This window comes from Cetorhinus maximus, chromosome 1, assembly GCF_964194155.1.
Source record: "Cetorhinus maximus chromosome 1, sCetMax3.hap1.1, whole genome shotgun sequence".
Taxonomy (NCBI): domain Eukaryota; kingdom Metazoa; phylum Chordata; class Chondrichthyes; order Lamniformes; family Cetorhinidae; genus Cetorhinus; species Cetorhinus maximus.
In genome coordinates this window covers 41,966,751-41,985,621 of record NC_135879.1, presented here as the reverse complement: position 1 = coordinate 41,985,621, position 18,871 = coordinate 41,966,751, and the positions used below count along the sequence as shown (strand labels likewise).

At 47.9% G+C, this 18,871-nt stretch overlaps 1 protein-coding gene across 1 annotated transcript in view; it reads left to right on the top strand.

The window, feature by feature from the left end:
• Nucleotides 1–9,988: 9,988 nt before the first annotated feature.
• The window catches only part of LOC144667574 (scavenger receptor cysteine-rich domain-containing protein DMBT1-like), a 192,173-nt gene continuing 183,290 nt past the window's right edge, over nt 9,989–18,871 (top strand). Inside the window, exon 1 of the mRNA XM_078541169.1 lies at nt 9,989–10,055. Coding sequence (XP_078397295.1) covers nt 9,989–10,055 — 67 coding nt within the window. The remainder of the gene's footprint in view (nt 10,056–18,871) is intronic.

Sequence of the window (18,871 nt, the reverse complement as noted above, 5' to 3'; positions counted from 1 at the left end):
GATAACTGTTGCCTCCAGAATGATATCAATGGTTTGGCTGAGTGTGCAGAAAAGTGGCAAATAATTCAATCCAGAAAAATGTGAGGTAATCCATTTAGGGAGGGCAAACAAAGCAAGGGAATACTCAATAAGCGGGAGGATATTGAGAGAGGTTGAGGAAGTGAGAGACCTTGGAGTACATGTCTATAGATCCCTAAAGGTGGCAGGACAGGTGGATAAGGTGGTACAGAAAGCATATAGAATGCTTTCCTTTATTGGACGAGGTGTTGAATACAAAAGCTGGGATGTAATGATGGAACTGTATAAAATGCTGGTTCGGCAACAGCTGGAATTTTGTGTACAGTTCTAGTCACCATATTACAGGAAGGACATAATTGCTCTGGAGAGAGTGCAGAGAAGGTTTACAAGAATGTTGCCAGGGCTTGAAAATTGCAGCTTCAGGAAAGATTGGATAGGCTAGGGTTGTTTTCCTTAGTACAGAGAAGGCTATGTGGTGACCTAATTGAGGTGTACAAAATTATGAGGGGCCTAGATAGGGTAGACAGGAAAGGCTTGTTTCCCCTAGCTGAGGGATTTATTACCAGGGGGCGTAGATTTAAGGTGATTGGTAGAAGGATTAGAGGGGACATGAGGAAAAACGTTTTCACGCAGAGGGTGGTGGGCATCTGGAGTTCACTGCCTAAGTTGGTGGTTGAGGCTGAAACACTCAACTCATTTAAAAGGTACTTGGATCTGCATCTGAAGCACTGTAACCTGCGAGGCAATGGACTGGGTGCTGGAAAGTGGGATTAAAATGAGCGGCTAGTTTTTAAAAAAAAAAATTTCTGGCCAGCACAGACATGATGGGCTGAATGGTCTCTTTTTGCGCCATAACTTTTCAATGATTCTATGATGGGACGGTAATTTGCCGGGTTGGATTTGTCCTGCTTTATGCGTACAGGACATACCTGGGCAATTTTCCACATTGCTGGGTAGATGCCAGTGTTATCGCTGTCCTGGAACAGCTTGGCTAGGGGCACCGCAAGTTCAGCACCATTCAAGACTCCTCAGATGCTGAAGCAGTCCCCATATCCAAATGCAGCAAAACTGGATAATATCCAGACTTGGGCTGACAAATGGCAAGTAACGTTCACGCCACACAAGTGCCAGGCAATGACCATCTCCAACAAGAGAGAATCTAACCACCGTCCCATGACATTCAATGGCATTCCCATTACTGAATCCCACTGAATCCTGGGAGTTACCATTGACCAGAAACTGAACTGAACATATAAATACTGTGGCTACAAAAGCAGGTGAAAGGCTACGAATCCTGCAGCGAGTAATTCACCTCCTGACTCTCCAAAGCCTGTCCACCATCTTCAAAGCACAGGCCAGGAGTGTGATGGAATACTCTTCATTTGCCTGGATGAGTGCAGCTCCAACAACACAAGAAGCTTGACACCATCCAGGACAAAGCAGCCTGCTTGATTGGCACCCTATCCACAAGTATTCACTCCCTCCACCAACGACGCACAGTGGCAGCAGTGTGTACCATCTACAAGATGCACTGCAGGAACTCACCAAGGCTCCTTAGACAGCACTTTCCAAACCCACGACCACTACCATCTAGAAGGACATGGGCAGCAGTCACATGGGAACGCCACCATCTGAAAGTTCCCAACCAAGCCACTCACTATCCTAACTTGGAAATATATCGCTGTTCCTTCACTGTCACTGGGTTAAAATCCTGGAACTCCCTCCCTAACAGCACTGTGGGTGTACCTATAGCACATGGACTGCTGCGGTTCAAGAAGGTAGCTCACCACCACCTTCTCAAGGGCAATTAAGGATGGGTAATAAATACTGGCCTAGCCAGTGACGCCCACATCCATGAATGAATAAAAAGAAGCTTACACATTAAATTCAGTCACATCTTGAAGACTCGTACTGAATTTATTCTTGGACAATTTTTGAAAAGATATGTTTATCGCAGTCAATTTTCACTAGGTTATTATCTATTTGATTTCCAATAAGTCACGTGGGAACTTCCAAACACTTTCTTCCTACAAATTCAGCACTCATAGTATTTGTTTTTTTTAAGCACAATAAATGCCATTTTGATAAGTGCCAGTTGATGCCATCTCTTAAACACCCACAACTGAACACCCATAGAACATACATTCAGCAGCAGGAAGGACCCCCACCAGCGTTACTTAAGGGGATCATCAACTACTTAATGTTTAGTTGCTGATTATTACTACCTTATGCTGCAATTATAGAAGTGCTTGGTGGTTTCTAGAGGTGGTTAAAGTTGCTGAAATCAACAGGGAGTAGCGTAACACATGTTGAAGGACTTTGACCTGACTTTGACGATTGTGCACAAGCCACTTGCTTCCAAATATAGGAGCAATAGTATGCATTACCTTTAACGTGGTAGGGAGAATGAGCAGTGTTAACACAGAGCTGGAAGAGGGAGGAGAAGGATGCGTATAGCCTCTGTTTGAGGCTGTATTCACCCAGTTTTCAGGGAGTAATTCCAGCACTTGTACCTCAGCGAGAAACAGTGTGTCAAATGCCTGTGCTTCACTCATGATGTCCTTACTGAAGTCTCCCACTTGCTGCATCCATAAATGCAATTTGAGTGCAGTGCATAGTTGGAATTGCCAGTGACCATAAAAGTGACTGCGGATATGAATTTTCATGCCTATACTTCTTTCCAGACTGAAGCAGGCAATATTTGCAACATCTTCCAGTTAGCTGTCCATTGTTGTATAAGCGAGGTACTGAGTCTGAATTGAGTGAAATACATTTAATTCTCTGTTACAGAGAGAGGCAGATGGATCAAGTAAGCAACTTTATAAGGATTGTGGTTGTCCTTCTGATGCAGGATGTTATTAACTGCATGCATGTCCATTTGTTGGTCTGCATGTCAAGCCTGAGATCTACCACATCCAAAAGAGATTCTAATCCCTCAGTATTCAGCTGGTGTGCGACCTTATGCAGAGAATCAATGCCCACTATCTGTCATTGTGCCTTCATTCTGTGGCAGCCAACTGTGAAAATTTGAGTAACTGCACATGGTTCATGACTCCAATGTGTAACCAGCGCATATGTGGGCAGTACACATACAATGAAAGTCATGCTGCCACACAAAATGTGATAGAGCAGACCATTGGGGTGCTGAAATAATATTTCTGCTGCTTAGTCTATTCTGGAGGAACCTTGCCGTACTCAGAAGCACATGTGTCATGATTTGTAATGGTCTGCTGCATGCAATTAATCAAGTGTAGCGTCAAGGAGCCCTAGCAAAACTGGTGTCAATGGGAATCAGGGGGAAAATTCTCCACTGGTTGCAGTCACACCTTGCGCAAAGGAAGATGGTTGCAGTTGTTGGAGGTCAATCATTTCAGTCCCAGGACATTACTGCAGGAGTTCCTCAGAGTAGTGTCCTCAGACCAACCATTTTCAGCTGCTTCATTAATGACCTTCCCTCCATCTTAAGGTCACAAGTGGGGATGTTTGCACCATTCGCCACTCCTCAGGTACTGAAGCAGTCCATGTCCAAATGTAGCAAGACCTGGACTACATCCAGGCTTGGACTAATAAGTGGCAAGTAACATTTGTGCCACACAAGTGTCAGGCAATGACCATCTCCAACAAGAGAGAATCTAACTATTCTACTACAACAAAAACAAAAATACCTGGAAAAACTCAGCAGGTCTGACAGCATCTGCGGAGAGGGATACAGTTGATGTTTTGAGTCCGTATGACCTTCATCAGAACTAAGAGATGAAATATAAGCTGGTAGAGGGGGGTGGGTGGGACAGGTAGAGCTCGAGAGGGGGCCAGTGATAGGTGGAGGCCAAGAAGAGACTGCCAAAGATGTCATAGACAAAAGGACAAAGGAGTGTTGACAGTGGTGATATTATCTAAAAGATGTGCTAATGGGGACACTAAGGGTAGAAAGCAGGACGAGCAAGTGGCAGATGGCCCTAGTGGGGGTGGGGTGGGAGGAAGGGATCGAAATGGGCTAAAAGGTGGAGATGAAACAATAGATTGAAATAAATTTAAAAATAGGAGGGAAAAGAAAAATATATTTGTAAAATTTTTTTTTATATTATTGGAAAAAAGGCGATCGGAAAGGGGGTGGGGATGGAGGAGAGAGTTCATGATCTGAAATTGTTGAACTCAATATTAAGTCCGGAAGGCTGTAAAGTGCCTAGTCGGAAGATGAGGTGCTGTTCCTCCAGTTTGCGTTGAGCTTTACTGGAACATTGTAGCAGGCTGTTAATAGCAGACTATTCCACTGTTGACATTCGTTGAATCCCCACTATCAATATCCTGGGGGTTACTATTGACCAGAAACTGAATTGGACCAGCCATATAAATACTGCAGCTCAAAGAGCAGGTCAGAGGTTGGGAATTCTGCAGCGAATAACTCACCTGACTCCCCAAACCCTGTCCACCATCTACAACACACAAGTCAGGAGTATGATGGAATACTCTCCACTTGCCTGGATGAGTGCAGCTCCAACTACACTCAAGAAGGTCGATACCATCCAGCTGGATTGGGATCCCATTCGCCACTTTAAACGTTTGCTCCCGCCAATGTACAGTGGCAGCAGTGTGTACCATATACATGATGCACTGCAGCAACTCACCAAGGCTCCTTTGACAGCACCTTCCAAATGCAGGACCTCTACCACATAGAAGGACAAGGGTAGCAGATGCATGGGAACACCACCACCTGCAAGTTTCCCTCCCAGCCACACACCATCCTGACATAGAACTATATCGCTATTCCTTCACTGTCACTGAGTCAAAATCCTGGAACTCCCTTCCTAATTGCACTTACGTGTACCTACACCACATGGATTGAAGCAGCTTATGAAGGCAGCTTACAACCACCTTTTCAAGAGCAATTAGCTATGGACAATAAATGCTGGCCTAGCCAGTGATGCCCACATCCTGTGAAAGAATAAATAAAAATGCTGCATGACCTCATAGTCATGAAGGCACAACTCTTTACACCAGGCAGTTGGGGGCCAGCTGAGGAGTAGAAGGCGGAGGAAGAATAGGAAGAGGAAGGGAAGAGGCAATCAACACAGTTGCTTTCTGGTAGGCTGTTTGTGAATGACTCACCCAGTAACTGCAGCCTCAACTCTCAGTTCGTCAACAATCCCATTCCTTGTAACTGGCCATCACGGTGTCTATTTGGCCACAATGCAGAAATAAAACACAACACAAAATAAACATTCTTAACCAAATTTATAAATCAAAGCATGCCATATTTCCATACAAATGTCAATAATTACTCTTGTACATTTCCTTAGAGTGTGTTGTCCATGTGCTTTTGCCTGTTGTAGTGCTTCTGTACACTGCTACCCCAATAGCTGCAGCATGGTTCGTAGGAGGCTGCCAACTTTCAGTGAAAGAGACTGCACATGGGCTTGCAGGATGACCTCAATTAGGCTCAGACTGCATCATCTGGGCATTGCCAGCAGTAATCTGGGTTGACTGGCTGATAGGCAATAGCAAGGGCACTGAGGGAGTGGCAGAACTAAGGAGACGAATGCTGTCACCCTTAGAGACAACAGCAGGTTCTTGCTCCTTGAAGCAACCCACAGGGGATGGCAGCACAACAATCCTAGTAATCTGCTGGAAGACTGTCAGCTGCAGCTCAGTTGGTAGAAATCATGCCTCTGAGTCAGTAGGTTATGGATTCAATCCCACTCCAGAGCACAAAATCTAGGCTGACATTCCAGTGCAGTACTGAGGGAGTGCGATACAGTTATTGCCCTCCTTTCTATCTTAAATGTCTTTATATCTTTTTTGATATTTTCCCTCTAATGTTATGCCTACCTTACTAGTTCCAAGCTGGCAAATAGTGAGGCATAGTAATTATTTAATATTTCTACCATTTTACTATTATTATGTGAGTTTTCCTTGTGCATCCTTTAGTGGCCAGATCCCTCTGCTGATTTTACTTTTGTTGTTATGCCTGTAGACTAGTTTGCTATGTTTTTTATATTCCTTAATAATTTAAGTTCACAGGTCTCTTTGCTTTCCTAATCGTTTATACATTAAAACAAAATAGAATAAGGAGGCTTCTGACTCTAGTATAAGGGGTTAATTCTAACAGTGTAATATGCTAATTAGATACTGTGTGTATAATTACAGGAAGTGATGCAATGTCACATGATACTGCTCTCATAGTAAAATGTAGCCACGATAAGATGTATTCTAAAAGGTAGTGTTTTTCCTTACCTCAGCACAACAATACACAACTTTATATGGTGGCAGTGAATGGAAAGAACAAGTATGGAAAAGCCTCTGCCATTACCAGAAAGCTTCAACCAGTTCGTGAGCCCCAACCAAGCAGAAGCATGGCTGAACTAGCACCCAAGCTTTGCCAGATATCGCACCACATCAGGCCTCGCTGCGAAGGTGAGCAGTGATGTGCGATGAGTGGTAGAGCATTGATGAGGAAAAAGCCACAAATGAGGAAGTAATCAAAGCACTTGCTACATATTTCAGTCTGAGAAATAATATCATTGTTGAGTGGGCAAATTTAACATATGTACCCAATGTCAAGGGGAAAGTGTTGATGCATTTATAAACGACTTGTCTAGATTTGCAGAGAACTGTGAATATGGCAGCTCGAAAGATGAACTAATCAGAAACAGAATTGTCATCGGAGTGTTGGATGAAACCTTGTCTGACCATTTGCCGTCAAGAGATGAATTGAGGTCAGGAAGCAAAATCGATCAGCAATTCAGAGTGATAGGAAGAACCATATTTCAAAAGCAGCTGACTCAGTAGAGTATGTTAAATTTAAAAACAGAGAAGCAATCATAAAAACCAAGGGAGAACCTCCATCAACAGTCCGTGCTAATTGTAATTGGTGAGACAGGGAAAAACACAGGCGGGAAAACTGCCAAAGAGGCTGAATGCCATTTCTGCAGAACGAAGGGCCACTTCCAGGTTGTGTACCAAAGCAAGAAGCCTGTACAGAATACATACAAAGGAGAGCCTTTGAAAGGTGGCAAGATCCATGGAGTAGATGATATCCATGATATTGAGATGCCTTTCCTTGGAGAGATCCAGGAACCAAGTGGAAATCTAAAAACTTAAGAGCTGCATTTCCACAGCTATTCACAGGACTAGAAAACTGAATACAACATACCACATAACTATTCTACATAACTCCAGAAATGAAGGCTTGTTTACACCAGAAAAGTTCCTTATCCACTCTTCCCAAAGATAAAGAAGGAAATTGACTCCATGTTGAAGCAAGGTCTTATTTCACCTTTTACAGAACCAACAGGCTGGTGCTTGGGAATGTTCGAAGTGACAAAACCCAACAGATCTATCAGGAGACAGGAATCCCTCACACCTCCCAATTGAGGCCGATTAAAGCACTTTAAAAGCTTATTAGGAGCTTGTCAAGCCTGGATGTTGAAATTTTTAAAGGGGTGCATGGTCAACTGAAGGCAGGTAGGCAGGCAGGTAAAGGGCGTGGAGCCATTTGTTACTACTCCAGGCCACCGACCTCGTCCCATAAAAGAATCAGCAGGACAAAGGGCGACTCGGCACTTGATATGGATGTGCTCTTGGTGCTGCACAAGTGATGGAGAAAGTGGCCACTCAGTGGCCAGGCTTTGAAGAGGGTCAGCATTCCCATGCCATTGCAGGACAGAAGAGCAGGGGGCAAGGCTGCCAATCACAACTGAGTGACCATCTTCCAAGATAGAAGGCTGCAACTAGCACTGGGGGCACAACTGTCAGATTTTGGGCCCACTGGAAATGAGGACCAACTTCCTCCACAGGAAGGGTAGAACCCCAGGGCATTAGGAGGGCACAGGAGAGGAAAGAGGAGTAGGAAGACAATGGAAGCCATACCCTTAACACAGGATCTACCATCGAAGACGGAGCTACTTCGAGATGGCTGAGACCCAGTACCGTGGCAGACTGTGACTCTCCAGTCAGATCTTTTTTTATATTCATTCATGGGATGTGACCGTCACTGGCTAGGCCAGCGTTTATTGCTATCCCTAATTTCTCTTGAGAAGGTGGTGGTGAGCTGCTTCCTTGAACCGCTGCAGTTCATGTGGTGTAGGTACACCTACAGTTCCAGCATTTTGATTCAGCGACAATGAAGGAACGGTGATATACTTCCAAGGCAGGATGGTGAGCGGTTTGGAGGGGAACGTCCAGGTGGTGGTGTTCCCATCTGTCTGCTGCCCTTCTCCTTATAGATGGTAATAGTCATGGGTTTAGAAGGTGCTGCCTAAGGAGGCTTGGTGAGTTCCTGCAGTGCATCTTGTAGATGATACACATTGCTGCCACTGTGTGTCTGTGGTGGAGGAAGTGAATGTTTGTGGATGGGGATCTTCATAGACATCTGTGATCTTGTCTCCAAGGACCTCACACCTCATAGTACTGGCCGCCATGCCCTGCTTGTGACCATCAACACTCTCAGGGAGCACAGTCCAGACCCTAACCACTTGTGTGAAAAAGTTTTTTTTGAGATATCACTTTTGCTTCTTTTTCTAATGGCTTTAAATCTGTGCCCTCTCATAGAAACATAGGAACATAGAAAATAGGAGCAGGAGTAGGCCATTCGGCCCTTCAAGCCTGCTTCGCCATTCATTATGATCATGGCTGATCATCCAACTCAATAGTCTGCTCCCGCTTTCTCCCCATATCCTTTGATCCTTTTCACCCCAAGAGCTATATCTAACTCCTTCTTGAAAACATATAGGCCAGAATTTTACGTTTGTCGGTCGGGCGGGTGGCCAATTGCCACTGAAGAAATGGGCTGCGCCGCCATTTTCCGCGGGCGGGCCAATTAAGGCCCGCCCAGCGGGTTAGTGACTCCCATGGAGAACAGGAAAATAGTCGCGGGGGCGGGCGGCCTCAGACTGCCAGTTCCAATGGGAAACCAGCAGCCTGTTTAAAGAGTGGCCAGGCAGCCTGCTTGAGGCAGTGCACCATGGCTACTCGTGGAGAGAGGGAGGGAGGTCCGAGTGGACAGCAGCATGAGCAGGAAGAGGGGGGCAGGCTGCAGGAGAGGCCAGCGGGGGGGCACTGTGCCCCCTGATTTTCTGTTGCATGCCTTGCTGTCCTCCTGCAAGAGGTGGGCATCCGTTGGCACCTTCTGTATCCGGAGGACGGAAGGAGACGGGCCCCCCATGTCACCAGCCAGGCGTGGGAGGAGGTGGGTGACGCTGTAAGCGCCCATGATGATGTGTGGTGCACTGGCACCCAGTGCAGGAAACAGTTCAATGACTTGCTGTGCTGTGGATGGGTGAGTACCACGTCTGTCTTGGCCATTTGACCCAGAAGGCAGCTTTAGCCTTTGAGCCCCCCCACCATGTCTTGCTGTTGTTCCTGCCTAGGGCATCTGTCGCACGCTGGGTGGGCAAATGGGTACTGACCATGTTTACATCAGCCTTAGTGGTTGAGGAGAAGAAGGGTTCTCCCCACAGCATATGTTGGTCTTTGTGGCATTTGAGTAGTCTGGGGGCAACCTGCAGGGAGGCTGCTGGACACATACTCAGAACTCCAACACATGTCATATTGATGGTAATGAGATGGTGCAAGGGGTGCCTCAAGGTGTTTTGGGCAAGTGCCATCTGCTGGCATTGGCGCTGGACCTAGTTGCACCTCCTTGCCATGGGCGCTAAGAGCCGTGTGATATTCAAAGTGATGGACGCCGAATGTGTCCAAGGTGGCCGTTGGGGGAGGGGGTTGGGACCAGCTGTGCTATCTTCTGGGGACCGATCACTAGTAATGTGGACAGGAGCCGCTGGAGGCCTCAGATGAGCCACTGTGGTTGGGGGTTGGGGTGCGGCATGCGCGTGCAGACTACATGAGCGAGCAGCCCCAATAAATCCTCTTCTCTGTTTTGCAGGCAAAAACTCACCACAATGCCCGGGAGCGCCAGAGGACTGGAGGTGGGTACGCCCTCCTGCAGCGCTTCACACCTTCTGAAGAGCAGGCCATGGAGCTGGGCAGGAGTCAGGAGGCCAGGGAAGCCGGGGGCGGCGAGGCCGGTGTCCAGCGGCCAGGTATTTGAGGTCCACAGTCCCATCCGCTCTGTCTGCCCACCATCCAAACCACTGATGGTTGCCGCAGTCATTAATGCTGAAACAATGCTCATTCACAGACTGAGACATTCTGACGTGTGGGTCATACAGAAGGGACCCTCGTCCCCTTGAGGAATCGCGTCTCCACCACCTTCCAAAGTCACCTTATCCCATTTGTGACCACTATCGCCATGGTCTAACATCCTATTGGATTGCTGCTGCACAGCCAAAGACTTATTTCATCTGAGAGGGTTTGGGACCTCCACCACCCTTTCAGCCAGTGTGCCCCACATCACTTTGTCCAAAAGGTCCTCAGCACCTCAGCTGTGGACATCATAGCACTCAACTTAGATGAATGCCACCACGTTACTCATCCCTGCGCCAAGGGGAAATGTTGCCATTTGCCCACCCGGTCTATGCCACTCCTTATGGAATGAAGGCCAATAATGTGACCTCTCAATCTCCTGTGATCGACGGCAAATGTTGCTACTGTTTGCAATGTTTCCTCAGCCCTGCAACTATCCAGGCCACAATGCATCCAGCTCAGGTACCTCTGTACTCTCACCACTCCTATGGTTCATAACATGCCATGTGGCATTCCTGAGGCCATCTGACCAGCCTATCTGCATGTGCGTTTAATGTTTGGGGCTGGTCTTGACTCTTTTCACCTCACCAATGTTTTACTCCTTAGGGTCTTGAAGGGTGAGCGACTTATGAGGCTAGGGCAGAAAGGGATGAAAGGTTGAACTGAATGCACGCTAACTGATGCACTGTCCTTGTTGTTAATTTCAGCATCACCATCAGAGCAACCCGCACCTCAACCCTGCAGCCCACCCTCCACACCTGAGGGCCAACAAGTGCAACTTGCGGCACATCATTTCAGCCAGCCAGGCACCAGCGCAGACGCACACACCTTGGTGGGGACTTTATTGTCAGCTAGTGTCCTGGGTCACAGTGGAGAGGGCACATCACAATCGCTGGAGGAGATGGTAGGGGCAGAGAGTGCCGATGGCTCCAGCAGCCGGAGGGCTGCAGGGGACGAGGCATATGCTGAGTCCGGCACTGATGACGTGCCTCTGGTGTTGTCCCCAGTGCAGCAGCTGCAGGACAAGCGGCAGGAAGTGCATTTTCATCTGGTTGAGTTGCATGAGGGAATGCTTCAGTTGCTCTCTGCGACGGAGCAGTCTAGGCAGAGTGCACGTGAAGGTTTGGCCCTCAGGGCAGAGCTTCAGGCTTCCTCCAATGAGAGATTGGCGACTCTCATAGAGAGGGGCTTCAATCGAATGGAATATTTCATGATTGGGATACGCTCTGACCTGCAAGCCCTCACAGCGGTACTGGCCACGGGTGGTCATTCCCAATGTGGGAGATGTTGTGGACACCAAGCATCGGCCCTCGGTGCCCATGCATCTGCGGTGAGCAGGGAGGTCGAAAGGGACCTCACGTCGGCGCAGCAGCTGCCTGTCGTCGCTGCGAGCTCCTCTCAGGGCGCTCCGGATGAGGGCAGCAGCTCCTCCACCCCTCTGCCAGTCAACATTTCTTCCGTTGAGGCTGTGACAATTGGGGAGGTCCCTGTTCAGGAACTGGCTACTCCCTCCCAGGCGGGGCCATCACAGGCTCCACGGGCCAGAGGACTCCCGCCAAGGTCATCGAGCCCAATAGGACACCAGAGTCAGCAGGCTGTCTCTCAAGCCAGTCCGAGTGATGGGGCGGCACCTAGATGTAGCACCTGAAAACGTAAGCATAAGGCACCTTAGGCACCCCCCGGGTATGTCACTGGTGATTTTATGTTGGCCTTAGAATAGGGACCCATATTTTTGTGATCGCAAACAAGTGCTGTGTGTTTTTCTTTTGGACAAAATAAAATCCACCTTTGTTACCATGGCTGAGGGTCTTTTGTTTGTGGTGCATTTTTCTTTTTCACATATTTATCATGAGTGTTTGAGTGGTAATTGATGTTTCTGTACTAAGCCCTTATTTGCAGCTGAACAGGTGGAAGATGTGGCACCTAAGTGCCACGTGTGGAAGTGCCAGGCAATGCTGTTCCTGCTGATCCATGTGTGTGGAGCTAGCTGAAGGTTCTTTGGATTAAATTGTCACGGGTGGCCTTGCCTCCTTGGTGTAAATGCGGGTCATCGTTCTGCCCCTCATCATTGCCCTGTGCTTCCTCATCGTCTGAGGCACTGCTGGATTCATCATGTGCAGCCTCATCCAGGGCGTCAAGGTCTTCATCGTCAACTGCATCCCCCCTTTCCAGCGCAAGATTGTGCAGAGCGCAGCATGCTACCACTATCACAGAGACACAATCTGGGGGGTACTGGAGTGCGCCCCCTGAGCGGTCCAGGCAATGGAAGTACATCTTGAGAAGACCGATGGCTCTCTCCACCACAGCCCTTGTGGTGCCCTGGCTCCTATTGTACTGCTGCTCAGCTTCTGTTCTTGGACGGCGTAGTGGCGTCATGAGCCACCTTCACAGGGGATAGCCCTTGTCACCCAGCAGCCATCCATCCAGCCGAGCCGGAGCACTGAAGAGCCTCGGCACCTGGGAGTGTCTGAGGATGTAGGCGTCGTGGGAGCTGCCTGGGTACCTTGCACAGGCTTGAAGAACCTGCATCCTGTGATCACACACTATCTGCATGTTCATGGAGTGGAAGCCCTTCCTGTTGACGAAGGCACCGGACTCACCTGCTGGCGCCTTGATGGCCACATGTGTACAGTCTATTGCACCCTGGATGCGGGGGAAGCCTGCAATGGCCGCGAAGCCTCTGGCTCGCTGCGCCTGACTTGCCTGGTTGTAGCGGAAGTGGATGAAGGTGGATACCTATCTGAACAGAGCATCTGTAACCTGCTTAACACAAGTGTGGACAACTGATTGGGAGACACCGCAAAGATCACCCACTGAGCCCTGGAAGGAGCCAGAGGCATAGAATTGGAGGGCAACTGTGAGCTTCAGAGCTGCTGGCATGGGGTGTCCACCCACACAGTAAGGGGAGATCTCAGGGCCAATCATCTGACAGATATAGTTGACTGTCTCCCTTGAGAGTTGGAGCCTCCTTCGACACTGCACCTCAGTCATGTTGAGGTAGCTGCTTCGCCGCCTGTATACCCTGGCAGCAGGATAGTGGCGTCTTCTGGGGCCCCTTGCACCTTGGACAACCTCTTGGCCCTGCGCCCCTTGTGTCTGTGCCTGGCCTCCCAAAGGTGGCTCCCCTGGAGGCTGATTGTCCAGTCCTGGCCTCCTCCTTATTCTATCCCTCCCTTCCTCCTCAGGGGAGCTGCCTCCAGTGGAGAGGTCAGAACCCATATCCCCAGGCTAAATGGAGGCCTCCAGAAAGCTGCAGGCCGGAGAAAGATTACTGTCTGCAGACTGGTTTCAAACTACACAAGAAGCTCTTGGAAATCGATGAGAACTGCTAACAATCACACAGGCAACTTTTAAACACTTTCATCAATTATAACTTCATGTAAAACATGAACAACCCCTCTGAGCCGACATTGCAAACGTTTTCTGAAATAATCTCCTATCCACCTGCCCGTTGGGCCTGTGCGCCGACCTGAAGTTCACACCGGCCCCTCAAAATCATGGACAACTGACAAGTTAAGGGCCTTAACGAGCCCTTCAATTAATGGCGGGCGAACTGAGTGCGCCCGCCCACCGAAATATCGCAATGTCGCGCGCTGACGTTGGCACGCTCGCGTGATGTCAGCGCGCGTCATTTTACGCGCTGACGTGTGGGCTCTGCCACCCGCACGTCAGCTGGAAAATTCTGCCCACAATGTTTTGGCCTCAATTACTTTCTGTGGTAGCGAATTCCACAGGCTCACCACTCTCTGGGTGAAGAAATTTCTCCTCATCTCGGTCCTAAATGGTCTACCCCATATCCTCAGACTGTGACTCATGGTTCTGGTTTCCCCACCATCGGGAACATCCTTCCTGCATCTACCCTGTCTAGCCCTGCTAGAATTTTATAGGTTTCTATGAGATCCCCCCTCATTCTTCTGAACTCCAGTGAATATAATCCTAACTGACTCAATCTCTCCTCCTATATCAGTCCCGCCATCCCAGGAAACAGTCTGGTAAACCTTCGCTGCACTCCCTCTACAGCCAGAACATCCTTCCTCAGATAAGGAGACCAAAACTGCACACAATATTCCAAGTGTGGTCTCACCAAGGCCCTGCATAATTGCAGCAAGACATCCCTGCTCCTGTACTCGAATCCTCTTGCTATGAAGGCCAACATACCATTTGCCTTCTTTACCATCTACTGCACCTGCATGCTTACCTTCAACGACTGGTGTAGGAGGACACCCAGGTCTCGTTGCACATTCCTCTGACTCCTTGCATAGGTTCCCATCCCCCTGCCATTTTAAACCCTCCCCAACCACTCTAGCAAATATTTTCCCTCGGACATCAGTCCCGGTCCTGCCCAGGTATAACCCATCTAGTTTGTACTGGTTCCACCTCCCCCAGAACTGGTCCCAATGCCCCAGGAATCTGAAACCCTCCCCCTCACACTATCTCTTCAGCTATGTATTCATCCGATATATCCTGCTATATCTACTCTGAACAGTACGTGGCTCTGGTAGTAATGCTCTCATTCTCGATCCTTCCAAGAGCAGAAACACTTTCTACCTACCCACTCTGTCCAGACCCCTCATGATTTTGAATACCTTTATGAAATATTTTCTCTAAGCAAAACAGTCCTAACCTCTCCAATCCATCTTCATAACTGAAGTTCCTCATCCCTGGAACCATTCTTGTGAATCTTTTCTGTTTCCTCTCTAATGCCTTCACATTCTTCCTAAAGTACGCAAGCCTGTGAAAGTGAGTGAGTCTGTGCGTGAAAGTGAGTGAGTCTGTGCATGAGTGAGAGCGAGAACCCTGAGACTGGAAGTGAGCTGGACACACACCCTTCCCCTTGTTATCCCTCCCTAAAAACCTATCCACAAAGCAAGTCAGGAGAGCAAAAATACCCAGGCTGAAAGGCAACCACTTCCTCTCACTTTCATATGAATTTCACTGAGGCTAGTTTGCCGCCAGAGGCAAATGCAAGGTCAGTATTATTTCAATCCAACCTCTTAGCTCAGCCAAGGCCCCCGCTTCCTTCCCTGGTGACCAGGACTTGGGGCCTAGCCTGTGTCTCTTTAGCTCTGCTTCATAAGTGCAAAGGCAAAAAAGGCTTTATTGATTAGCTCTGCTGCTTGGCAATTTTAAATGTCACTTTTATTAACTATTCTTTGAATTATCTATTTATTACTTTGACATTGATTTTTTTAAAAATTCATGTTTAATGTTATGTCAGATGTTATGGACAGGAGAGGGTCAGTTCAAACAGCAATGTTTCCCTCTTGCCACCTGTGCGTAAACATAAGGTGTTTTGTATTAGTTTTTTTAAGAATAAGCGGTGGCATTTTTTCCCATCCCTTGGTTTTTGTGCGATCCAACTTTACTAATAATCCCACAGCAAACTGAGTCAGGGTTAACTCAGAAAGTTAGTTTATTTTTACACATTCAAAACCGAAAAAAGGAGTGTTCACAACTTCCCATTCTGCACTCACATAGAAAAGGGAGGGATAGAGGAAAGAAGGCTTACAGTACAAGGACCACAGAAAAACTGAACATTGGTTCACGTGAGTTCCAGAGACCCAAAATCAGAGTCCAATGAGGAAGCCTTTTACATGGGCTTTCGGTGGTTGGCCGGCTGGAGACCGGTGTTGTAAGATTCACTTTTTTAGGTGGCGTTGATGTTGCAGGACGAAGTAGGCATGCAGAGATGGTGACAGTTCTGTAGGCGAGGATACAAAATCTTCCAGTAGAGTCAGGTTAGATGGGCCTGTGTGACCTGCCAGTTGGATGTTAAATAGCAGACTGGCTGCACAGCTCAGAAAGGTAATATTAAACTGCTCAAAAGGCCAGAGCCTTGAATTATGTGAGCTTCCTTCTCCACTGAGAATTCAACAAAGGATGCTTATCAAACTTCTGGAATTTGGTTTTGCTTTCAGGATTGATAATGTCTCAGTCATCATGGGTTGAAAGGGGTACCATTCGTGTTGAGGTCTGGTGTTTGGGAAACTGTTGTCTCAACAGACCCACGGACTCCACGAGCAAGGTTGGCTTATCAAATGCAAGTGGCATTCCTGTCACTCACTTTGAAATTGGTCTGTACAGTCCCAGGTAGTCTGTTAGAAGTTCCTTAGGCATAACAAGGTGTGAAATTCCCGAAACTGATAAGAAAATTCTTTTGTTCTGGAGACTGCTGGAGATCATTTCCAGACAGAAGGCCAATAATCTTAACTGTCTTTGTTCATCAGAAAAGTCCAGTTTAAAAATAAGAAATAGTAATAAGGATGAAGTTTCTCAATATAGATACAGGGTTGGGTTTCAATTCCATGTTGGAGGAACCTTATCATTCTGAAATTTGCTCATTGGCTGCTTGAGTGAAAAAAAAAGTGCGGCCCCTGATGTAGAAAGGTTGGACAATCCTCGGATAGATGTGGAGAAGACCTTTCCACTTGTGAGCAAGACCTGAACTAAGGGCTATTAAAAGAAGATAGTCACTAATAAATTCAATAGGGAAATTCAGGAGAAACCTTTTTCTTAACCAGAGTCCTGAGAATTTTTTAAAATATTAATTGCGGGGTGTGGGTGTTGCTGACGAGGCCAGCGTATATTGCCCATCCCTAATTGCCCTGGAGAAGGTGGTGGTGAGCTGCCTCCTTGAACCGCTGCAGTCCCTGTGGTGTAGGTACACCCACAGTGCTATTAGGGAGGGAGTTCCAGGATTTTGACCCAGCAACAGTGAAGGAATGGCGATATATTTCCAAGTCAGGATGGTGAGTAGTTTGGAGGGGAACTTCCAGGTGGTGGTGTTCCTATCTATCTGCTACCCTTGTCCTTCTAGATGGTAGTGGTTGTGGGTTTGGAAGATGCTGCCTAAGGAGCCTTGGTGAGTTTCTGCAGCGCATCTTGTGGATGGTACACACTGTTGCCATTGTTTGTTGGAGGTGGAGGGAGTGAATGGTTGTGGACGGGGTGCCAATCAAGCGGCTTTCTTTGTCCTGGATGGTGTCAAGCTTCTTGAGTGTTGTTGGAGCTGCACTCATCCAGGCAAGTGGAAAGTATTCCATCACACTCCTGTCCTGTGCCTTGCAGATGGTGGACAGGCTTTGGGAAATCAGGGGGTGAGTAACTTGCTGCAGGATTCCTAGCATTTGATCTGCTCTTGTAGCCATGAAGTTGGTTGGGCCTAGGACTCTACCCTGAGAAATTCCTGCAGTGATGTCCTGGAACTGAGATGATTGACCTCCAACAACCACAGCCATCTTCCTCTGTGCCAGGTATTGACTCCAGTTTTGCGAGGGCTCCTTGATGCCATACTTGGTCAAATGCTGCCTTGATGTCAAGGGCTGTCACTTTCACCTAACCCCTGGAGTTCAGCTATTTTGTCCCATGTTTGAACCAAGGTTGTAATGAGGTCTGAAGCTGAGTGACCCTGGCAGAACCCAAACTGAGCATCAGTGAGCAGGTTATTGCTAAGCAAGTGCCACTTTGTAGCACTGTTGATGACCCCTTCCATTACTGTACTGACGATGGAGAGTAGACTGATGAGGTGGTAATTGGCCGGCTTGGATTTGTCCTGTTTTTTTGTGTACAGGTCATAGCTGGGGAATTTTCCACATAGCTGAGTAGATGCCTGTGCTTTAGCTGTACAAAAAGAGCTTGGCTAGGGGCGTGGCAAGTTCTGGAGCACAAGCCTTTAGTACTGTTGCCGGAATATTGTCAGGGCCTTTGCAGTATCCAGTGTCTTCAGCTGTTTCTTGATATCACGTGGACTGAATCGAATTGGCTGAAGACTGCCATTTGGGGACCTCTGGAGGAGACCGAGATGGGTCATCCACTCAGCACTTCTGGCTGAAGATTGTTGCAAATGCCTCAGCCTTATCTTTTGCACTGATGTGCTGGGCTCCTTCATCACTGAGGATGGCGATATTTGTGGAGCCTCCTCCTCCAGTGAGTTGTTGTCCACCACCATTCACCACAGAATGTGGCAGGACTGCAGAACTTAGATCTGATCCATTGGTTGTGGGATCGCTTAGCTCTGTCTATCGCTTGCTCCTTACGCTGTTTGCCACACAAGTAGTCCAGAGTTGTAACTTCACCAGATTCATTGCTCATTTTTAGATATGCCTGGTGCTGCTCCTGGCATGCCCTTCTGCACTGTTCATTGAACCAGGATTGATCCCCTGGCTTGATGGTAATTGTAGAGTGGGGGAAATGCCGGGGCATGAGGATTGTGGTTGAGTTAAATTCTACTGTTGCTGTTGTCCCATAGTGCCTCATGGATGCCCAGTCTTGAGTTGCTCGATCTGTTGGAAATCTGTCTCATTGGGCATGGTGGTAGTGCCACACAACACGATGGAGGATAACCTCAAAGTGAAGATGCGACTTTGTCTCACAAAGTCTATGTGGTGGTCACTCTGACTGATACTGTCATGGACAGATGTATCTGCGACAGGCAGGTTGGTGAGGATGAGGTCAAGTATGTTTTTCTCTCTTGTTCGCTCCCTTGCCACCTGCCACGGACCCAGTCTAGCAGCTATGTCCTTTAGGATTCGGCCAACTTGGTCTGTGGCGCTGGTACTGAGCCACTCTTGGTGATGGACATTGAAGTCCCCCACCCAGAGAACATTTTGCGTCCTTGCCACCCTCAATGCTTCTTCCAAATGGTGTTCAATATGGAGGAGTACTGATTCATTAGCTGAGGGGGCATGGTATGTGGTAATCAGCAGGAGATTTC